We start from the raw sequence: 18649 nt of genomic DNA on the forward strand, positions 1-18649 counted from the left end.
TGTACTGGGTTGATTTTAGGGAATGTTGTGTTGTCTTTTTGGGTGCCAAATAATTAAATTTCAAAGACATGTATATCATTCACTTAAAAGTACTTCGTGAATATAATTAATTTTCACCATGTGCGAAACCTTCAAATGGATTAAGCTTCTGGTGGTTGAATCGCAGAAGGATGGTCTACAGATTCCTGTAAAAATTTCTTTGGGCAAATGATTGTGAGCGACGCAAGAGCTTTTCAAAGTACGTCAAAAATGCAAATATTTGACCATCCGTCGTCAAATTTCAATTTTTTTTGTTAATATTGAGGTCGAGGGAAAACAAAACTCATTGTTTGCCGTGGGGCCAGTCATTATGTGTTTCGTTATACCTCCCAACTCAAATATGGGAAAAACTGCGAAACAATTATTCGCTTAAAGCCGGGTGGTACAACAAACTTGCTGCGGTTTCAAAGTGCACGACCTGATTATGTGCGAGTCGAAAATTCAAGTCATTGTTTCCCTAGGGAGTTAGAGAGTTTTGCTCCCCTTGTGGAGTTTTGACCCACGACACGTGACACATTCTCTTCCAATCGGAAAACGTATTTGAGTTGAGAGGTATAACAAAGGACGACGGTTTTTTTTGTGGTTCTCCGTTAGAGACTGCTGGCCACTTGTTTTCTGAGTGCCCTTTGGCCCAGAGTGTTTTGGCTTGGGTGCAGTCCCTGTTTGTCCTTGCTGTTCCGTCTGCTCCGTCATTGTGTCTCCATCATGTGCTGTTTGGTTTTGACATTGCTGAGTTCACAGTTATCCCTCTGATTTTTTCCTATTTGATCAACCTTGCTGAACATCGCATCTGGTTGGCACGTAACGATTTCCGTTTTAGGAACCAGCTGCCCTCTGCGGTTGATGTCATTGCAGCGGTTCGTTCCCAGGCCTGTTTTATTCTAAAACTCTGGTCTCCTAGGTTTGCGCGTCGGTTTTTTATCAAGCAGTGGGGTGCTTCTGGTGTCATTGCTTCAGTTTCTGGCGACAATGTTCAGTTTAATTTCTAACTTGTAGTCTGCTCTTTCAATACTCCTACCATACTTTTGTTTGCAAGAAATAAATTGGATTTTAAATAAACGTCGCCCTCAAATAACGAAAAATTTCATAAACGGCGCGGCGTTTAATCAAGTAAATACAGCATTTGTATTGCAATATAATCTAGCATATATGTAAGGCATTTTCGGGCTATTTTGTAGCTTTCGCCTGAAATTGCTTTGCAACCACGTTAGATGACCTTTTTGATTACATTGTAAATGAAGATAAATAAATAAATAAATAAATAAATAACCGTGAAAATGGCTATTAAGCCCTTTCACCGCCGCAGTCCAACTGGGCTCAATCCCTGCGGTTTAATTTTTCATTTATGCGGCACATCACTAATATAGGAATACAGGCATTATGTAAGATGAGACGATTACCTACGACTGTCACATGTGAGGTAACTGAGAAAGGCCTTGTCATTTACGCCCACGATCATCGATCCTTTTATGACAATCATGACGTTGTTGTACGTTTTATGCGCAGGTTGGTAGGGACGAAAATCTTTGTAACAGGTCAGATCAAATGTTTTTAATAGCTAGCTTTTGGAGGAAAGAAAAAACGAAAAAAAGTGTATCAGACCTTCCTATAATAATGTTGTTAAATGGAGTCCCGATGTTTGAGATACGTTTATAATTAAGAAAACCCTAACATGTAACTCCCTGTCCACATAAAATAAACAAGACTAAAACATCTGTCATGGCGCAGCAAACAAAAAAAATATTGAGAAAGAGAATGGAAAATGTACTTTCTGTTCCGCGTTATGAATAAAATAAAAATCCGAATATTCCAGTCGTTTAGATTATGCATCCTTAAGCCAAAATTTCCCTTTTTGCAACAAGGAAGAAGTACAACGAAAGCTTACGCCAATATGTTACAGTTCAAACTATTTTGCACCTTTGCAGTCAAGGGGGGCTAACTTTTATTACAGAAAAACAGCCTTTTCAGATATTGTTTGACTGCGGATCGCACTAGTTTAATTCTCCAGCAGTATACAATAGGGTTTATTGAGGAGTTTATTAACACAACTGTTGTGGCGTAGTCATAAGCCGTTCCTACTGACCGCGTGATACCTTTTATTGTTTCAAGAACCATAACCACTACGAAAGGAAGATAAAAAGCCAACAACAAGCCATAAACATAGAGTACCGTTATGGCTGATTTTTTGCATTTAAGTACCTCAACTGTGTTTTGTTGTAAGTTAGTCATTGTTTGGTTTCGCGTATTTATTTGGCGTTGGTGCTTAAGAGCAATCTGGAATATTTTACTTGTGCAAAACGCAATTGTTAGAAGAGTTGCCATTGCTGCTATACTTGGAAGAACGACCCATTTGTCAAACCAAAACTTTATGATGGTCCCAGCAGAACAAATGATCCAAACTCCTACTGTAACCATTACCACCCGTGGCACTGTGATCAGACTGCTGTACCGCAGATGCAAGGTTAAAGCGAGAAGTCGATCGAGGCAGACTCCTGTCAAGGTCAATAAAGAAACTGCAGAGGTTATCCATCCAAAAAAGAACTGAACCATCCTCAGTTTACAGTAAGCGCTGAAATTCTCTAAAAGCTCTGCTAACTTGTAAGCAACGAAGCATGGCTGAACAACCAATCCAACAAGCAGATCTGAAGCTGCCAAACAAAATAGCAGCGTAAAAGATGGCGAATGAAGTTCTCGAGATTTGCAAATTACAAGCATGACGATGCTATTTCCCAGTATTGCAGTCAGCGCGAACAGTGCAGTTACAACACACGACAAAATGCTTCCTGTAACATTACGTCCTGTCTGCTCCCAATAAACCTCCAAGAAAAAACATTTTAAGTCTGTCACGTTCATGGTGAATCTTAGGTTGTGGAAAGCTGATTCGCGATCTCCAGTTACTGCGAGAATGGTCGACACTGATATGAATAAAATGGAAATCGTTCTTGAATCCAAGTTTCGTCTGTGTGTTCATCTGTTATAAAGAATATATTATGTCAGAGAAATAGAAATCGAGCCAATTTAAGCTGTCAAATTTCAACGCATGTCCTCAGTTGTCCTTAACTAAAGAATTACTGTACGAGTTATTCAGGAGAAAACACGCGATATTTCTAGTTCAAGTTCTGTTATTGTTATGTTTTATGTGCGAGCAAACTCAGAGGGGAGGATTGTAAAAACAATGTGTGAAAACATTGTCAGATTGTTTATGCCTTTTGAAAAGAAAACTTTGACGGGAGCATACGGTTTGTCAAGCTGTTTAAGCTGGGTAAAGACATTTTATTTATGCACATATGTAATATGTAATAGTATGTATGTAAGTTGAACATTTTAGAGTTAGGGTCTTCCGTATATATACTCGGCCATCGTGGTATTTAGACATGTTTCACGCTCACCAGCCGGTAGGGATGACCATCGATAGCGGTGCCATTGGTAACATGATCCACCACACAGTCACCCAGCGACGTAACTGCCGTGTCACACTTATTTTTCAATCGGTTTACCAAAGTAGGTGCTCAACCCTACCTCAAGTCCTCGATGAGACATGCTTTTCATTCACCCGCAGCAGCCACGAGTTCATACCTCGTCCTCCTCCGGATCAAATATACACCTTGACCCCGCAACAATCTACTTTTCACAGATAGCAGAGCTAAGTTCAACTTTCTCCTGAATTGCCGATGACCTGTATCTGTGTAGGGGACACCGCACTAGATCTTCTCTAGGTTCACGTACAAGCCCTCCACAAATATGAACTCCGCCTCTCTGTTTCAAAGACTGTTATCAATCCCCTACAATATCCTAGGCTGGTTTTGGAACTCTTGTACCTAACAAGCGAGCGCACACGCACATCGTGTTGCCGGCATGATTGTTCCGAGCGCGACACCGTGGGTAAGATGAGGCTCTCCTGCGAATCGAAATAGTCGATCTATACTACATTCTGCAATGCCTCATAAGCCCTTGGCTACTGCTCGCACCATTACACTGCCCAAACCAGACGACCAGGTATGGATTGTCACTACTACGCTGCGTTTAGTAGGGGTCAGTTTAGTGCAAAATTGCGAGGGTCACAGGCAAAGTGGCCACCTTGCGAAATAGACGCCCAGGCTATCGCTTCAGACGCCAAACACTGAAGCACATATCGGATCAAGTCTCGTCAAAAGGCCTGCATCCTGACAGACAGTAAGCCCTGCATGCACGCATACGAAAGGCTCACCTGTCTATGTTCGATTCCTCTCCACCGTCGGTCGATATGAAACATCAGTCGGGTATTTTTCCGGGTCAGTAATCCTGCCTTCCAATCTCGCTAGCCGCAAAGTAGCACCATGCTGCCATGCTGCCAGATCTGATCTTTGCCGCATAACCCAAGCTTCAACACTAAACCTAAACCTTACGCCCAACTTCAAATGTAGGGGTATAGCCGTCCTCTTGCCCTCCACCCGATACTGTCGGGGTATTGTTGGCTACAGACATCATTACGGAATCGCTCCAGACAGTACAGCTCGTGCTTGTACTACGGGAGTCCGGTACTTCGCTGACACCCATAAGTCTGCCGAAGGACGAGCGCCGTCACATTCTTGGTGAAGCTCTCATTTTCCTTGCGCTTCAAAATGCGTTCTCTTGACGGACCCCTGCCTTGAGATACACCATTCACCAACCACCAAATTTCCCTACAGGACAAAGAAATCATCTTACGTCCGCATGAGCAACGCCTGGCCAATCACCCGCACATTGAGAAGTCCAAGGCACCAGTTGCAAAGTTAGAGTCGTCCAGCAGGTAAAAATCTATGTTAATGATCTCACATACACTGTGACCAGAACAACACCCAAGCCCGTGACCGCGTCTTAGTTGTGGCATTATCAAGGTTTTTTTTTTTTTTTGCAAGATTAAAACGTTTGGAAGAAATGATTAACCATCCCAGTTATACACACCACTTGAGTAGCCTGTTTTTTTTTTTGTTTTTTTTCAGGCTTTATTTCAAAACTGTTTAAGTTAATTTCCTGCATAACGGCGATGAACAATCATGTCTTCATATCTTTCTCCGAAGAAAGTTTAATTTGTTGGCTTCCAATTCCGTAGTACATCCTACAAAGTGGAGACAACTGTCACCAACGCGCTTCGAATACAAATGCAGATTGATCAGGCGTTGAAACTCACCTCAGCAATCGTTACATAACCTGACTTCTCGTAAAATCTACACGAGGAATTTAACCCAGGAAGTTCCGTGCAATGATGAACTTACCTCTAGCAACAACGACCCGTCCACCTCTCCAGCCATCCCTGATCAGTAAGGAGATTCCTGTGTCGCTGATATTAATGACCCTGATACATCTCGTCCTTCTCGCACATCTTTACGGATACGTCACCGCCCAGTTTGCTTTGATGACTCTGCTATAGTCGCTTCTGTTAGTGGTTAAAACGTCCCTTGATATTTTGTCCCAATCACTTTAGAACTTTAAGGAACAAGAGAAAGGAAGGAACACCAGAGCTGGCCAGCTGTACTTCTGCTGCATGAGTACGTAATTCGTTCCTTTTAGCTTCCCTCGTGTTTTGTCCTCGCGTTTCTGAAGTCTCGCTTATTAGAGGTCGTTAAGTTGTGTTACGGACCGTGTTATCGATCTATCGATCTTCTCTTTACTGGCACTTTTAAAATTAGAGGGCCGACTTGAAATTGAAATTGTCAGTGCTCTTTATTGGTTTACTTAGTGCAAATCCTGACTCTATTTTGGTCTAAAGAAGTAAAATCTCACGTGGTCTTATTTTAGAATTATGTACTCTCAATGCCGCGGTCCGGGCTCAATCCTTGCAGATTCATATGCATAATTCAAGAGTACATGATGTTAGATGGGACGATTACGTACGACTGTCACATGTGAGGTAACTGAGAAAGGTCTTGTGTTCCATTTACAGGCCTACCGTCATCTTTATATGAAAATCATTATGTTTGTTGTACTTTTTTGCGCAGGTGGCGTGGGACAAAAATCTTTGTCACAGGTTTTGAAACAGGTTAGATTAATTGGTTGTAATAGCTTTTCAAAGGAAACGAATTATGACTCCAACAAGAACATGTACAAGACCATCCTATAATGTGGATCGCATTATAGGAGTTTAATTTTCAGCAGTATATAATAGGGTTTATTAACACAACCGTTGTAGCGTGTTTGTAAGCCATTCTTACTGGGCGCTTGAGACCATTGATGGCTTCAATAACCATAGCTACTAAGAACGGGAGATAACAAACCAGCAGCAAACCGTAAGCCTAGAGAACTGTTACAGCTGATTTTTTGCATTTAAGTACGGTAACAGTGTTGTTTTGTAAGTTAATCATTGTTTGGTTTTGCGCGTTTATTTGGCGTAGATGCTTAAGAGTTATTTGGAATATTTTACTTGTGCAAAACGCAATCATTAGAAGGATCGACCCTGCTAAGATACCTGGAAGAATTACCCATTTGTCAAACCAAAACTTTATGATGGTTCCAGCAGAGCAAACGATCCAAACTCCTACTATAACCATTACGACCCGTGGCACTGTGATCAGACTGCTGTACCGCAGATGAGGGTTAAAGCGAGAAGTCGATCGATGCAGACTCCGCTCAGAGTTAAGAAAGAAACTCCAGAAGTTATCCATCCGCAAAAGAACCGAACCATCCTCAGTTTACAATACGTGCTGTAATGATCAAGAAGCTTCGCTACTTTGTAAACAACGAAGCATGCCTGAACAACCATTCCAACAAGCAGATCTGAAGCTGCCCAACAAAACAGCAGCGTAAAAGATGGCGAATGAAGTTCTCGTGTTTTGCAAATTACAAGCATGACGATGCCATTTTCCAGTATTGCGGTCAGCGCGAACAGTGTAGTAATAACACACGACAAGATGCTTGCTGTAACATCATGTCTCTGTTCCCAATAAACTTTAAGGAAAAAGCATTCGAAGTTTGTTGAGTTCATCTGAAAGCCAAAGTTGCGGATAACGACCGATACTGATTCACGATGTCCAGAGAAAAAGTGAAACTAACGTGGTAAATAAAAGGGAAATCGCACTGGTTCATGCATTAAGTTTTAAATTGCGTGTTCACCTATCATGATTACAAATAAGTGTACTATGTCGGTAGAAAAGACAAATCGAGCCAATTTTAATTGTCAAAATTCAAGGCATCGCTTTTCTATGGTGCTTATTATGCTTTAGATATATTATTCGCTAGTAACAACAAAACACCCGATATTTGTTGTTAGTATATTCTCAGCTCCGACTATTGCATTTCTAGCTCTCTGATTGGCTCAAAAACTCCGACTATGAGCCATTAGTCGGAGTTTTACCTTATATGGAAAACAGTGCGCCAAGTTTAAAAATTTTCCGCTCTGTAAAATTGTTGAAATAAAAATCGGCGGCAAAAACCCGATTAAGAATATACTAAAACAATTATTCCATTCGACCTTGTTGGATATGAAGTGATCATAACCAACTCGCGCTACGCGCTCGTTGGTTATTTATCACTTCATATCCAACGCGGTTTCATGGAATAATTGTTAATTATTCCTTTATTATTATTATTATTATTATTATTATTATTATTATTAGTTATGTACGATCAAATCAAAATAGAGCTGAGGGTTGTAGAAGAACGTATGCAAAACTAACATGTTTATTTTAAAGATTATTTATGCCTTGTGAAGAAAAGCTTGGCCTGAAGCATATGGCCGGCCTTTCAAGTGTTTTAAGCCGCGCATTTTGGAATTACATATGCCTGATATTAACACATACCTTCAAGTCCTTCGTTGATAAACATTTCTCTAAAAGCCAGCTGCACTGCAACATTCATTGCGATTGATCTGGCCATGTTAACCTCGCATCTGGCGAATTTTCTTTGGCTCTATATGTACCTTTTGTTTGTATTTTCACATGAATGCTCTCCGCTCACTTTTTATGGTTGAGTGACAATGATTGGCATGACTTGTAAATAGCCAATCAAAATCACTCCCAAAAAGAAATTCTCGCGGCGGGATCGCGTTGAGCGCAGACGTGGTACGAAGTATCTTCCTTTCAATAAGCAAATATTGGATTTAAAAGGAAATGAAAAAGGGATTGTAATCTTTTTCTTCTTCGTCTTCTTCTTCGTCTTCTTCTTCGTCTTCTTCTTCTTCTTCTTCTTCTTCTTCTTTTCATTTATTCATGATCCATGGCCATTTCTGCCCAATACAACAACGGACAAATTCAGAAGATGGAAAAAAATTTGAATTCAATTAAATGTAGCCGCCCCCTCATTTCTACATATACCTTATTTTAACTTACGTAAACTTCATGTTTAAAAAAAATGGAATTGGAAGCGGCAAATTTTGGCGAGACTGCTTAAAGAAATTGAATTTCGCGATGCTTTTCAAATATTGATCCCAATCAACAAACAAATAGTCTCAGAATCATACCCACAGATAATTCATTTTAGTCTTTTTGGACAAACCCATTTTACAATGATATTGGACGAAATGAAATGCTGGCATACTCGTTTCCGACGAAGCGCAACGTCTTACTTCAAAGGTAAACATTTACGTTATGAATTTTGCTTGTCGTATAATTGCGAGGAATATATCGCTCGAGAGAAACAACGCGCAGTATAAAAACGCTACATAATTATCTAAGGTGACGTTGAGATATAAAGGGTTTTACGCCGGGGGATTTAACTTTGTGTCGTTAATTTTTGGCATAACCTTTTTTACAAGTGAATATATGAAAGATCATATATTTGAACTGCTGCCCAAAAAGATATGAAGACATGATTGATTGACAACTTAAGCAGCTGTGAAATTAAAGCTTGAAAAAAATTCCCGCTTGAACGGGATTCGAACCAGCCCATGACCTCTGCGATACCGGTGCAGTGCTCTGCCAACTGAGCTATCAAGCCAACTGGGAGCTGGTCACTTTGTGAGTTCTTTAATAATGTACCCGTACGTGATATTTGAACCGCGGACAAAGGTATGAGGACAAGATGGTCATCGCAGTTAAGTTCATAACTTTATTCCGCGGGCCTTTAATTTCGTAATCGTTTCGCTATCGTGGAAATGGAAATAAGATAGGCAACAATCAGAAAGATCAAACAAGTTTATCTTACTGTTACGTCGCTGCGTTCAATCTTCTTCCTAGAAGTTAACTACCAATATATCCATCTGTACTGTACTATCGGACACAACTGGGCTGCATAAAATGAGCAACACTGTTATTTCGGGGAAAAGACAGGAAGCAACTTTAACGGAAGATAAAATTTCCGGGAATCATGTGATGGTAAAATTACCGGGACCCAGAGATACAAAAGATAATACTGCATAATAATAGAAAAAAAAAACAAACGGGAAAAAACCTCAAGAAATATTCTCTTCAGTTTAAAACCTGTTGCAAGAACTCAACACTCCTCTGACCCTCACATTTCTGGCAGTTTGATTTAACGCTGGATATTTATTAAGAATGCGATTTCTCGAACTGCGGTTGCTGATCATAAATCAATAAGGCCACCATGAAAATCTACACCGGCAGCAAAATTGCTACACTCGATAAATAATTAATTCTGATCGCTGTAGAAGCTGTTTTTCTTTCTTTTTTTTTAATTATGGCTCTCACATAGAAAGTTGCTTCTTATGGAGTGAAAATGAGACTTCTAGATCTTACCTCACTCCTTTTCGTTTTGATTTTAAAGCCATGGAATTGTACCACTGGTCGTCACGGTAGTACTTCCAAGAAATTTATAGAGCCATGCTATGATGGAGACGAAATTGAAAACACGTGCTCAGAGCCAAGCGATTCCTGCCACGAGAAGCTAGGAACGGAGTTTAAGCCCATCCGTTTGGAGGGATTTAAGGTAAGATGTAACTGTCAAAACTAAATGTACAGCCGAAACTGGAACTGCGTTATCGACCAATTGCATTTAAACCGGCTACCGACTGTTGCCAAGGTGTAATTTTCAAATCGTTAGAAATTTGTAAACAATAGAAAGCGGCCGTTACTATCATTAGAAGCTTGCTGGTGGCTCAAGAGACTCAGTGGAGTTGTTATTTTCCCTTCCTTTATTTTGTATATTTTTCGTAGCCTGCGTAGTACGTCCGCCCCCTCCCCTTAAAAGATCTCCCTGAGTGTACACAGACTAACTTTTCACGGCATTTATTGATTTCAAACTTTTCTTTTTCAGGGTCTTACAACCACAATTACCCGCAAAAACCCGCGTAAAGAGAACACACAAACAGTGGGACGACTACAGTAGTTCTCTTAAGCCTGGTTCTCACATCCCGCCGATCTGCCTGCGACGAACTCGCCGGTTGCAACTGATAACGTTCGTTGATCTGTCCCAGTGGGTCCGTCGGCGCATCTGCGATGAATCGCCGACGTGCTCAAATTTGCACGAAGTGCAAACCGAATTGCGCAATTTTTAACCATTTTACCTTTAAATATGGATCGAATCTTCTTACTGAAGTACGTTGCGTCCGCGGATGATATAATGTTCACATAAAATATTTTCATCGCCGACAACCGCCGGCTTGCCTGTGAAGTTGAATTCAGCTCAACTTCGCAGGCAAGCCGGCGGTCAATGTCTGGGATAGATTATGATTCGGCGCTAAATGTGCACATATGCCGTCACGGTGTCCCAAGCCCAGGTATCTCGGCGGCATATGAGAACCAGGCGTAATGTTTCCTTTTTTATGGAAACAAGCTGACCGTTTTTGCGCAACATCGATTGACCTGAGCTGGCATTAAAATGTAATCAAAGCTTTTTCTTTCTTCAACAATTCAGTCAGTCTTGATCATTCATCTTGCTGTGCAAGGCGAACGTACGGCTTGTATGAGCTAAGAGACTTAGTCATAATTAACACTATTTATTCAAAATAATTTATTACTTGCAGTATTTTTAATCTCAACCTTCTGCTCAGACAGGTCACGTACAGTGGATGGAGGTCGGTGACGGAAAGAAGAAAGTCAAGCTCATAACACGAGCGATGAAACCTTTAATACTCGGTATGGCATGCATTTGTTTTATTTTTCGTTGCTCTGTATATGGTCTTTTATATTGTAGCATTACTATCAACGTAGTTCTGCTGTTTTGGAAACGCCTTCATGTCAGCTATATGAATCTATCCAGCTTAAATCCATCGGGAACTTTAAATACGGTGTTCATTTTAACCATGCACCCTCTACGAATCTAGTATTTGTTCTAGTCGACTAACGCTGAGTGGAATTACAACAAAGGTGCATCTCTTTTTTCTGATTCTGAGTGCTTTGACGTTTTAACTAATATGGCTCGAACCAAATTGGCTGCTATTTGAAGCGTATATAAATGTAGTATGATAAATAAATCTAATAACACTAGTCTTTTGATAATTTTGTTCACTTTTGGTATATTGGATAAAATGTCATTTGTGATGATCTTAAATTAGCATAAATTACTATTTTGCCGGCACGGACCAGAGGGCTGGGTACGGGTTTGAGGTGCGCAGTGTATAGTGGGATTTGAGTTTGTAATCGGTGACAGTTGGCGAGGTGAGACATTCTATGGCCAGCCTTTGCCGTGTTTAGGTTAAGTTTGGTTTTCTTTTAATAATATCATCAGTTGTAATCCACTGTTGTACGTTTATTTACTTCTCTTATTGCTATTATATCGCTGTATAAAGCCTTAGGTTTATTATTCTACAGTACTGATGTTAACCAAGGATACCCTAAAACCCCGAGGGTTGCACCACTGCCTTGGTCGGGGGCACACGTTCCCAATTTTCTCCACTTGCTGGTTTTAGGGTTTTCGTGTCCGGCTTTGGTGCACTTAGCAATTGTCTTTTTATTCATAGCTTGTATTATATGCTGAGATGGAATAAACGGGACGATGGCTTGGCTGGCCAACGCACCCAATTTAATCACTGTCTAGTGTGTCCGGATGTGTAGTGGAGGCAAAATTGGGAGTTAGTTCTTTCGAAATGATTCAGAATGTTTGAACCAGCACCTCCCATAAGAGGCTCTCTTGACGTCATGTAAAGTGTCTTAGAGCGGAGAGGTGTCCGTAAAAGACAGATTAAAAATGAGGGGTTTGTGTGGCGACTACGACGAAGTGTCTGGCAACCTCATTTCCAGGGTCTCTCATCTTCTAGCTGTCTCCTCCCTCTCTCCGGGAGGGTGGGAAGATAAGAGATCCTGGGAACGAGGTTGAAGGAACTCGATAATTTATCCGCGTAACGTTTCCGTTCAACTGTCTTCGAGCTTCTGTGATGATGGGTTAGAGACTTTCTCATTCTATATTTGTCACGGTGGCACTTTGAATTCCGTTAGAAATCTCCTTCATGCTTTTTTACTGTTACTTAAATTTAAGAAATTCCTGAGTTCGTATCAGATGAGGAGTGTGATCACATCATCTCACTGACTAAAGAAAGCGGACTTCAAACAAGTACGTCAGGTTTTTTCAACTACGAGGCAGACTTAGATGCGGTCTTGGCGATAGCCGGTGAGGATGCGTTAAAATTTTAACTTTTTTTGCACCTTGTCGTTTCCTTTGTTGATATTCCACTGAACTGATTAGTAATTGCATTCAGCTGAAAGACGTGCGATACAAGGGGTCTTTTCCACTGCCGCTTTCTATTCAGTCATCACTGAAAGAGCGAGAAACCACTGGCGCTTTCCCTTAAGTCGTCACTGAAAGAGCGGGAAACAGGGAACACGGGATTTCCTGACTAAAATTACGATCGATTTCCAGTTTAAAATCAAGATCGAACATCATTTCCACCCAACTTCGCACAAACCCGCTGGAAGTGGAGCAAGAGGGCGAGGCGCTATTGCAAGTCAGTCAGTCCATTATTCATTCATTAGGTGACAGCAGGCTCCTGGTGACAGTCATGTTCAGTCCAAACAGTAACTAAGCAAAACTTTTTTCAGACAGAAATTGGACCCTCCCACAAGAGACATCATTTGCTGGAAACTTTGACGCTTGGGATGACAATAGGGATGGCTTTATCAATGCTCAAGAGGTATCTTTTAACATGACAAGTAGGCGTGTTAAAGAATTTTCAGTGAGAAATATCATCATTAAAGACAAATGGATAAGTCTTTCCACTTTGTAATCAACTTCGTAACATTTCTGGATTTGTAATTAAGCGTTATTTCACAAATAACTTGTTTTGAAAAATGTAGCCAGTAAGTATAAAGCGCATTAATGCTCCTAATATTATAAGAGATGTTTTCGTTTTCGGTCTACTTTGTAGGTTTGAACGCCTTCAGGTTAATAATGAACTCACAAAAGGTAAGTACATATCACGGTCGATTGTATTAATTTTACAATGTATACTCAAACATCCCAACTGGGCTATAGAAAATAGGGGTATATCGATCTGATTAGCTAAGGTAAACTTTCTCTTCTTTTCCTTCCTTTTTATGTCAACTGACTACCTGGCTACCTGTAGTTGAATAGTTATCAGAAAAACAAGTTTTATTTTCATTTCAGGAAGATTAACAATGCAGTCATTTAACAATTTGAATATTAAGAAGATTCTTCGGTACATGGATTTCTTGAAAAACAATAGTCCACGCCACAAATTCCGTTTTAGTCAACAGGCCTGGCTAGCACAAGACAAAACCGCTGACCCTGTTTTGAGACGTCTCCACGAAAGGCTATTTCTCCCAAATAATAATAATACTAAATATAATAATAATAAAGTAACTAGAGCGCGATCTCCCGTAGATAAGCGCGGCTGCCATAATTTGCAACAACGTTTTTCCAGCTTGCAACTGACTGCGAGACAAGTTGCAGATCAGAAAATGCCGCATGTTATATTGCGACTTAAAACCAAACTGTTTTGTTTTACAGGATCATAAAGTTAACCAAGCTGCCGAGAAAAATAGTTCAGGGTGGAGAACCAATGCAGGTCAAAGACTTAATTTAGTAATGCGCACGCACTTGCTATACACCTACCTGTAAATGTGATGTGTTGACTTCGTGCAAAAGACACGCAATGCCTTAATGCATAAATCTGCGAGAGAACAAATTATCGAAGCCATAATTTTCAGAGTAAAAGAAAATGAAGACGACATTGGATGTTAATTTAAAAGTTTACTAATCGCTTCCCACGTCGGGAATCAAACCCGGGCCGCGGCGGTGAGAGCGCCGAATCTTAACCACTAGACCACATGGGATTGCTCGTTGGAGTTAACAATAATTTAAGGTCCACCTTGTTTAGAACAGATTGTGCGATCCACGGGATAGGACGTGTTCACGGCAAAACATTAAAGAAAGGAGAAGAAAAAAAACCATTTTCGGGAAACACTTTTTCATTTTCATCAAATTAGCTGATTTTTGGTTAATTTGTTTGTTGGGGTTTTTTGTGGGTTGTTACGGAAGCATGTTTGCGATCTGTAGACTTTTTTTTTTTCGCTGAATTTTCGGTGTCATCTGTCCAACTTCATCAGAGTGTAAAGTGGATGTTTCTTATAACGTAGCTTACATCCATTTTTCACCATGATGAAGGTGCACGGATGCAGCCAAAAATTCATTGAACAAAAACCTACAGATCAGATATATTTAGGTCGTATAATCAGTGTCCACCAATCGCAACAATCGAACTATCTTTAGTTGTACATAAGTTTAGGTAATTAAACCGTTAAAATTGATTTGAAAGGACCCTTCAAGAAAAGAAAAAAAGAGACTTTCCCACGCCGGGAATTGAACCCGGGCAGCGGCGGTGAAAGCGCCGAATCCTAACCACTAGACCACGTGGGAATCCTATCTTAACCAGGCTTCCGCCTTAGAGTCAATCAACAGTTACCAAAATTTCAAATGTATGATTGACAGGTCTAGTTACTGAAAAAAAATTGACACGTTTTGTAGGCACAAAACGGTTTTGATGCACTGGTAAGGCGCAAACATTATTAAAATGTTGCACTATAAAAAGACTATTGACACGTATAATAAGCACTCGACGCCTATGTTAAGTTCCCCTCGCCTTCGCCTCGGGGAGCATTAAGGTCGAGGGAAAACAAAACTCACCGTTTGCCGTGGCGCTAGTCATTAAGTGTTTTGTTATACCTCCCAACTCAAATATAGGAAAAACTGCGAAACAATTCTTTGCTTGAAGCAGGGAGGCATAACAAATTTGCCTCGGTTTCAAGGTGCACGACCTAATCACGTGCGAGTCGGAAATTTAAGTCATTGTCTCCCTAGGGAGTTAGTGAGTTTTGCTCCCCTTAGGGTGTCAGTGAGTTTTGACCCACGTCACGTGACACGTTCTCCACCTATCGGAAAACGTATTTGAGTTGGGAGATATAACAACGGACCATGTTTTCTAGGTTGTTAGGTACGAAAAGTTCGGCCATTTCCATGCTCACATGGATTCCACCATCAGAGACCCTAATGTTCCTTGCTGTCATCAGAATTATCTCAGAGCATCCGACTGCAGAGTCTGCAGGTTGGTTATTTATTAAAGCCATGCGTAGTCCCCACATTACAAAAGGCATAAATTACTGCAGTTACGGCACCAAAGACAAGGGACATGCTTCAGTAGTCATTTCTTTATGACTACTGAACCATTTTCAAACCGGGCACTGTCCAGTAGCATTTCGTGTCAATTTACTTCCAGACATAGTAGCAAAATTCGTCGACTTTTACTAAAATATTGAAAAAGCTGTAAACAGTTTTAAAGTCAAAAACTACATCGTGAAGAGAAAAGAGAGTAGAAGTCTCCATATAAAAAGGGCAGTATGACCCATCACTTTTTGTCTCTTCATGTTTATGCTTTAACTTTCTCTATACATCTACCTTGATGCATTTGATAATGCTTTCATCTGTTTAATGTTCTCATCTAATTTCATTTTCTATCTTTTTTTTCAGATTTATTACAATCCTGTATTTCCTTAACGATGTAGAAGAAGGAGGGCAGACAGCCTTTTTGATGGCAGATAACACTACAATCACTGCAGAAGTAAGTAATTAACCCCAGTGAATTGTAATGAAGTGAACTGAGCTTGCAAGTTTGCACACCAGTTAAATTACTGAGTTACTGATCAATGCAAGACGAGATGACCGACCAGTAACCAAAAGTCTTACCACAACAGTGCACATCCCTCGTGGTCTAATGGTTAGGATTCGGCGCTCTCACCGCTGCGGCCCGGGTTCGATTTTCGGCGTGGGAATTTGCTTTTTCTCTGCTTTTCTGTTGGTTCAAAGCGTTAGTGAGTAGTAATTACGCTCTGGAGTTCACAGTAGTTGTTTAGTTGTCAAGATATTTACTGAGATCTGTTAGTTGGCGGCTTGGTCTAGAGACACACTGGTCCAATACAAGACAAATGGTCAAAACCGCAGCTGCAGCAAACTATGAAAACTAAACAACAACAATACACACGGTCACTACATATCAGTTTTATGTCCTGCTCTATTTAATGGAGGAAAAAAAACCTTGAAATTTCTTTGAATGGAAACTAATCATTTATTTGATTGGCAATAGAGCGTAACTACATGTAGTGTCAAGTCAGTTGAGAGTTGGCCAAGTTATAGTAAAACAAGTAGTTAAAAGTTTGGCCCGATTATCAAATGAGATAAAAATCAACTTGAATGATAATCTTAAAACATCGTGTTGATCCATTAAATTCTGATCCCCTCGGAGGTGTTCTAACCTGGCCAGTTTGATGTTCACTTAGAGAACATAACGAAGTCGTTTTATTACTTTATAATATTTTTAGGAAATTGAAAGAACGGATGAGATCAATCTGAGTATGAATTGCCGTTCGGCCGATCTTATTCTGCCACCAAAGAAAGGCACCGCCATCATGTGGTATAACAACTTTATTGACCCCGAGAGCGGTCTGCTTGGGTCCGTGGACCGTCGTACATTGCACGGCGGGTGTGACGTCATCAGAGGAGAGAAATGGATCGCTAACAACTGGCTGACGGCGCCTACCAAGCACTCAAGATACATAAAGAGCATGTTTGACACGGGATTCGATTGAAAATCTCAGTCCATTTAATTTACTCGTTAGTCTTTCCGTGATAACAAAACAATTGATGCTGCGTGTAAAGATAATGAGAATGGTTGCTAGCTTGGGAGTTCAGACTGATTTTTTGGCTGTTCTCGCACAGCCGAGACAATGTAACAGCCGAATGGCTAAGGCTTTAGCATATTCGGGACATTATCTAAAGGCTCACATTGACCAAAGCTATAGATACGAACAATCAAGCGAGCAATTGTACAGGAAATGAAAAGTCACATTTTTTCCTACTATGGATGTAAAAATAAAAATGGATGTAATGACCTTTGCATTGTGTAAGCCAAAATAAGAGATGAATTTGGAAGACGCTGAGGCTACGGTCGACAATAAATAAATAATGGGAAGAACAGAACACAATCAGGAGCCTTCACTCCGATTGAGGTGTCTCTCGAACTCTGACCAAGGCATAAGCTGTATTCTGCCGGCATTATTTTCTAGTCCAAGTAGAGCATGTGTTCCACAACATGCGTTGAGTTTTGTTTTAGCTTTGTTCTGTATTAGTATTACTTTTTAGACGGTTGTTAGTGCTATGATCACCGTATGGAAACTGTACGTAAGGGTTGTCCTCCACGCGTCTATACTGAGCCAATATTAACTTGAAGTTGATAAAGGTAAACAACCTGTCGTAAAGAAATTGTGAAGCTGACTTCTCGAGCTTTAACCTTTCTCGTGAGAGCAATGTCAGCGAACAGTTCAAGACACAACCGAAACTAAAGACATGCGAAATGAAAAACACTTGCCTATTTACCAGCGCGTATGGGCGCAATGTACATTAAATCGTATTGGCGCTATGATGCGTCTGCGATTCCAAAAACAACTCAGTCCGCCCTATTAGAAGAAACTATATGGCAGCCAATGTTGTGAATAAAGACGATGACTGCAGAAATGTGTCGTAAAATAAATTGTTCCTGAAGTGCTGTAACTGTATATAATCTGCTGGACAAGTGAGCAATAGTGGAACTGGGAAACGGGTCTAAACAATCATCACTTGTTCTCGAGATTTTATTTCCATAGAGGAAGACTAAAACACTTTCCAAAATAAAGTGACAATAAATGCGAAACTGTTTGCTATAACTCTGCGCCTGCGTACCTGTGTAAAGGGTGCCAATTGTATGATGTTCGGATGGCTAAATCGACGTTTGGAACGTCTCAGTCTTCCTTGTCTTCTCGTGTGCCGTGTTCTGTGGCTGAATCGCCGTCTGGTCTTGCTACTATTGGTGTTCCAATAAAGCGTCCGCGTCTTGAGTCCACTCCTGTTGCTATTTTGCCCAAGAGCCATACCTTGTCTATTCGTCTATACCTGTCTCGCCCGCGTTTTCCTCTTGTTAGTACTTTTGCTGCTTCGCCTGTCCAGTCAAGTTTCGTTGTTGCTCTGTTGAGTCCTGTTAGTACTGTTGCTGCTTCGCCTGTCCAGTCCAGTTCCGTTGTTGCTCCGTTGAGTCCTGCTAGTACTGTTGCTGCTTCGCCAGTCCAGTCCAGTTCCGTTACTGCTCCACTGAGTCTTGTTAGCACTGTTGCTGCTTCGCCTGTCCAGTCCAGTTCCGTTGCTCCGTTGAGTCCTGTTAGTACTGTTGCTGCTTCGCCTGTCCAGTCCAGTTCCGTTACTGCTCCGTTGAGTCCTGCTAGTA

General features: G+C 40.8%; 2 protein-coding genes and 2 non-coding genes across 4 annotated transcripts; 1 reads left to right on the top strand and 3 right to left on the bottom strand.

Moving 5' to 3' along the window:
* Positions 1–1974: 1974 nt before the first annotated feature.
* On the bottom strand, positions 1975–2892 carry LOC145465007 (melanocyte-stimulating hormone receptor-like). Its single transcript, XM_081448823.1, has one exon. It carries the CDS (start codon positions 2890–2892, stop codon positions 1975–1977), a length of 918 nt encoding a protein of 305 aa, XP_081304949.1.
* Positions 2893–9609: 6717 nt separating this feature from the next.
* On the top strand, positions 9610–17685 carry LOC145465008 (transmembrane prolyl 4-hydroxylase-like). The gene is made up of 10 exons (XM_081448824.1): positions 9610–9876; positions 10940–11024; positions 12364–12495; positions 12924–13104; positions 13250–13287; positions 13489–13654; positions 13852–13909; positions 15327–15445; positions 15868–15958; positions 16716–17685. The coding sequence occupies exons 1-10, from the start codon at positions 9667–9669 to the stop codon at positions 16980–16982; spliced, it is 1347 nt and encodes a 448-aa protein (XP_081304950.1). The 5' UTR covers positions 9610–9666; the 3' UTR covers positions 16983–17685.
* Positions 14106–14177, bottom strand: Trnae-cuc (transfer RNA glutamic acid (anticodon CUC)). Its single transcript has one exon. It is a non-coding gene; the product is annotated as a tRNA-Glu (tRNA).
* Trnae-uuc (transfer RNA glutamic acid (anticodon UUC)) lies at positions 14689–14760 on the bottom strand. The gene has a single exon. It is a non-coding gene; the product is annotated as a tRNA-Glu (tRNA).
* Positions 17686–18649: the final 964 nt, after the last annotated feature.

The sequence above is a fragment of the Orbicella franksi genome, chromosome 13 (assembly GCF_964199315.1).
Source record: "Orbicella franksi chromosome 13, jaOrbFran1.1, whole genome shotgun sequence".
Classification (NCBI taxonomy): Eukaryota; Metazoa; Cnidaria; class Anthozoa; order Scleractinia; family Merulinidae; genus Orbicella; species Orbicella franksi.

Bases quoted from the DNA above. Each gene is read 5' to 3' on its own strand.
- LOC145465008 (XM_081448824.1), top strand. From the start codon at position 9,667: ATGAGACTTCTAGATCTTACCTCACTCCTTTTCGTTTTGATTTTAAAG. The intron at 11,025-12,363 runs GTATGGCATGCA...CTTAAATTTAAG, and splicing joins GATGAAACCTTTAATACTCG to AAATTCCTGAGTTCGTATCA. The intron at 12,496-12,923 runs GTGAGGATGCGT...AACTTTTTTCAG, and splicing joins TGCGGTCTTGGCGATAGCCG to ACAGAAATTGGACCCTCCCA.
- LOC145465007 (XM_081448823.1), bottom strand. From the start codon at position 2,892: ATGAACGTGACAGACTTAAAATGTTTTTTCTTGGAGGTTTATTGGGAG.